The sequence below is a fragment of the Fundulus heteroclitus genome, unplaced genomic scaffold, assembly GCF_011125445.2.
Source record: "Fundulus heteroclitus isolate FHET01 unplaced genomic scaffold, MU-UCD_Fhet_4.1 scaffold_71, whole genome shotgun sequence".
NCBI classification, from domain to species: Eukaryota; Metazoa; Chordata; class Actinopteri; order Cyprinodontiformes; family Fundulidae; genus Fundulus; species Fundulus heteroclitus.
In genome coordinates, this window is record NW_023397154.1 from 445572 (window position 1) to 449417 (window position 3846).

Below are 3846 nucleotides of genomic sequence, written 5' to 3' on the forward strand. Positions count from 1 at the left end.
AGCACCACGTGTCTTCATGTTAAACTATAGTGAAGCTGCTGACCTGAGACAGAGATCCTGCTGGATGGAGACTCTCCATGAGCGCTGATGCTACACCTGTAGAGGCCTTCATCAGAGCTGGTCACATGGTGGAGGGTCATGTGACCTGCAGGCTCATTCCTGATGAAGGAGCCATCTTTAGAGAAAGCAGCTGGGAGGTTGGAGGGAGCGGTCTTTGTGAGACAGCTCAGAGTGACGTCATCTCCCTCCATCACAGGGAGGACAGGACTCTGCAGGATCACTGATCCACCTCAACACAGAGACAAACTACAGCATTTCATCCATTTCCACACAGCTTCATCAACACTAACTCCACAGTCTGATCTTACCAGTGACAGTGAGCTGGATGCTGCTGCTGGCTGCTCCCTCTCTGGACTCACACCAGTAATCTCCACTGTCCTCTATGAAGAGGCTGCTGATGGTACAGGTAGAACCAGCTGGTGTCCCCCATCCATCTCCACACTGAGTCCTGGTCTCTCTGGTTGTGTTCCTCCTCACAGCCCATCCAGCAGAGCTGTTGTCCTCCTCACAGCTCAGAGACACAGAGTCCCCTCTAAAGAACTGAGATCTGCTGGGACTCACAGTCAGAGCAGCTGGGAGGAAGAAAGCAGGTTAAATAGTTTGTAATTCCTGCAGGAGCGTCTCTGTGGAGTCAGTCAGACTGAAACAGTGACAGAAGCAGTTTCTAACCTTGGTTTGTTGAGCAGCTCAGCAGAGAGATGAGAGCTGCAGAGAAATGACTCTCAGGTTAGTTGGAGCTTTAATCAGCGCTCTGCTGTGGGAAGCAGCAGTGATGGTCTCTCAACATTTCCACACCAACACACATCCAGCAGATGGGACTCACCCAGCAGCCTGTGGACAGATGTTCCCTCCATTCTGCAGCTGGATCAAATGAGACCAGCAGCAGGTTGGCAGACAGTAAAAAGCTCCTCTTCCTCTTTGTGGACCACTACATGTCAGAGGCTCTGAGAGCTTTGCTCTGCAGCTCAGACCAGGAAACTCTCACATACAGGAACAGAGGTGAGAAACCCACAAACTCAGCATCACATAGACACTAAACATAGACACTAAACATCGTCTGGGTTTGTTTCTATTAAAAGACAAATCGTCAGTTTAATTAAAGTAAGAAGCCGTCTGATAAATCAAGTTCAATGCAGCAAAAGTGATTCTTGTTTCTATTCTCACATCTTTTTGTTTCAGATTATCTTTTCTGTATCTGAGAGGAAACCAAAGTGCAGAGAGTTCAGCTCTGAGTGGAGAGTTGATGTGAAGCCACAGTTTATTCATTATCTGAAGTCAGATCAGTGGTTAAAGCAGAAAAAAGGTGATGGTTCAGAGAGAAGGTTTCCTCAGAGCAGAGATGAAAGCAAAACACTGAGAACCTCAGAGGAGGAGGAGCTGCTGAGCTGATCACAGATCAGATCTCAGATCACCAAGCAGCAGCATGGAGGAAACATCTCTACTGTGGCTGATCTGTAAGTACACGACTGGTTTTACTCTGCGGTCTCCATGAAGGACAAACCTCCACCTGACCTGAGAGTCATTTCTCTGCAGCTCTGATCTCTCTGCTGAGCTGCACCACAGCTGCTCTGACTGTGAGTCCCAGCAGATCTCAGTTCTTTAAACTAGACTCTGTGTCTCTGAGCTGTGAGGAGGACAACAGCTCTGCTGGATGGACTGTGAGGAGGAACACAACCAGAAGAACCAGGACTCAGTGTGGAGATGGATGGGGGAAACCAGCTGGTTCTACCTGTACCATCAGCAGCCTCTACAAACATGACAGTGGGGTTTACTGGTGTGAGTCCAGAGAGGGAGCAGCCAGCAGCAGCATCCAGCTCACTGTCACTGGTAAGATCAGACTGTGGAGTTAGTGTTGATGAAGCTGTGTGGAAATGGATGAAATGCTGTAGTTTGTCTCTGTGTTGAGGTGGATCAGTGATCCTGCAGAGTCCTGTCCTCCCTGTGATGGAGGGAGATGACGTCACTCTGAGCTGTCACACAAAGACCGCTCCCTCCAACCTCCCAGCTGCTTTCTATAAAGATGGCTCCTTCATCAGGACTGAGCCTGCAGGTCACATGACCCTCCACCATGTGACCAGCTCTGATGAAGGCCTCTACAGGTGTAGCATAAGTGGTCATGGAGAGTCTCCATCCAGCAGGATCTCTGTCTCAGGTCAGCAGCTTCACTATAGTTTAACATGAAGACACGTGGTGCTCAGTCCTGACCTTCCTGATGATTTATTGCAGCTCTGATTGTTGGTCAGAAGATCTAACTTTTCATCGTAGACCTAAGTCCAAAGGGTTGTAATGCAGTTATACCAATTTCATTATGAAAAGTATTATTAATTATAATTGGCTATTATAATATAATAATATAGAATTCAAATTCAAGTTATAACTATAACGAAGTTATATATAAATGGTTGTGATCACAAGCTATGAGCCTGTAATGATTACCACTAATAATCGGTTTATTAATTTGCAGTTATGAACTTATTTTTACTGGAAAGTGTTATCTAACCAGTTGTTGATTGGGTTAGACTTGTCCAGCAAATGTTGACAACTTTAAATATAATTGCAAGTGGAGTTTTAATCCGTACATCTCAGTTTATTCAGTTATAGACTCAGAAGGAGATAATTCTCTCAGAGATCATTCAATTTCTGACTAAAAATGATCACAAACATCTACAATTTCACACGTTGTTATGTATTAAACTTATAATTTCCTGTTACAGCTCATTTCAAAACTCATTTATTTCACTCAATCATCTAAACAGGAAGGATTCATTTTACAGTAAAACCTCCAACCTCAGCTCCACCCACCAGTGAAGCTACACCTTCTACCTCAGCCTCCCTCCAGGTCAGGCTGGTCTGCCACCTGGTGGTCTTCTGTCCGTACTTCATCTCCACTCTCCTCCTGGTGTCTCTATATCAGCACAAAGTCTCAGGTAAAACTGAATTATGTTTCTGATTGATTTCATCTTGTGTTAAAAAGTTATCCTCATTTTCTAACTTCCTTTAACAGGAAGTGATGTGCCAGTGTCTCCGGCAATGACTCCACCCATCCAGGCTGAGCAGAGATTGAATGATGTTTGTGATGAAGGGACAGAGCATTATATCTGAATAAAACAAATTATTTTCTGATTGAATAAATATGGTGGTATGAACTGAGAAATCACAGTTTGCTGAAGCTCTTGGATTTTTTAACCAGCTCTGCAGCAGATCCAACAGTAGATCCAGTAGATCTCAGCGGATCATTTAGGAAGTTTTAAGAAAAATTAGAAGTCTTATATTTACCCAATATAGAGGTTTCTCACTGAGATCCAACATCTTATTTTCAATAGAGATCTGTTTTAATAATACTACCGTTTTATTAACAAAACAATAACATTTTACCAACACACTAATGATACAAGTAAAATAATTCATCCATCCATCCATTTTGTGAACCGCTTAATCCCTCATGGGGTCGCGGGGAGTAAAACAATCATTCAGCTCAATCAAGTAAGCAAATAAAATATGACTGAAATTAGATGTATAGTTAAAACTGAACATCTCCTCCTCTGATCAAGCCTTGATCAGCTTAAAATCCCCAAACTGATGGTTGCTGACTGTTGTTGGTGAAAAAGAACATTATTGATGGTAAAACACCAGGTTATGATGGTCTACCAATCCAGTTTCATAGAAAATTTTAAGATCATTTAAGATCTTACTGTTAAAAATGTAAATGCATACCTTTATCCTTCTTTAATTGCTGCAGTGGTCAATTTGATGATGAAACCAGGTTAATATCCCACTACAGTGTTT

General features: G+C 43.3%; 2 protein-coding genes across 2 annotated transcripts; one reads left to right on the top strand and one right to left on the bottom strand.

Moving 5' to 3' along the window:
- Positions 1–1075, bottom strand: LOC118561764 (Fc receptor-like protein 5). The gene is made up of 4 exons (XM_036133969.1): positions 884–1075; positions 730–765; positions 369–632; positions 1–289 (listed from the first exon to the last, which is right to left on the bottom strand). Exons 1-4 carry the CDS (start codon positions 912–914, stop codon positions 15–17), a joined length of 606 nt encoding a protein of 201 aa, XP_035989862.1. The 5' UTR covers positions 915–1075; the 3' UTR covers positions 1–14.
- Positions 1076–1483: 408 nt separating this feature from the next.
- Positions 1484–3256, top strand: LOC118561760 (Fc receptor-like protein 5). The gene is made up of 5 exons (XM_036133964.1): positions 1484–1542; positions 1643–1887; positions 1967–2212; positions 2853–2987; positions 3065–3256. The coding sequence occupies exons 1-5, from the start codon at positions 1484–1486 to the stop codon at positions 3160–3162; spliced, it is 783 nt and encodes a 260-aa protein (XP_035989857.1). The 3' UTR covers positions 3163–3256.
- The last annotated feature ends 590 nt before the right edge of the window (positions 3257–3846 follow it).

Excerpts from the sequence above, each read along its gene's own strand:
- LOC118561764 (XM_036133969.1), bottom strand. The coding sequence starts at position 914 with ATGGAGGGAACATCTGTCCACAGGCTGCTGG. Across the intron at positions 633-729 it reads GAGCTGCTCAACAAACCAAG|CTGCTCTGACTGTGAGTCCC; the intron begins GTTAGAAACTGC and ends TCTTCCTCCCAG. Across the intron at positions 290-368 it reads CATCCAGCTCACTGTCACTG|GTGGATCAGTGATCCTGCAG; the intron begins GTAAGATCAGAC and ends CTCTGTGTTGAG.
- LOC118561760 (XM_036133964.1), top strand. The coding sequence starts at position 1,484 with ATGGAGGAAACATCTCTACTGTGGCTGATCTGTAAGTACACGACTGGT. Across the intron at positions 1,888-1,966 it reads CATCCAGCTCACTGTCACTG|GTGGATCAGTGATCCTGCAG; the intron begins GTAAGATCAGAC and ends CTCTGTGTTGAG. Across the intron at positions 2,213-2,852 it reads CAGCAGGATCTCTGTCTCAG|CTCCACCCACCAGTGAAGCT; the intron begins GTCAGCAGCTTC and ends CTCCAACCTCAG.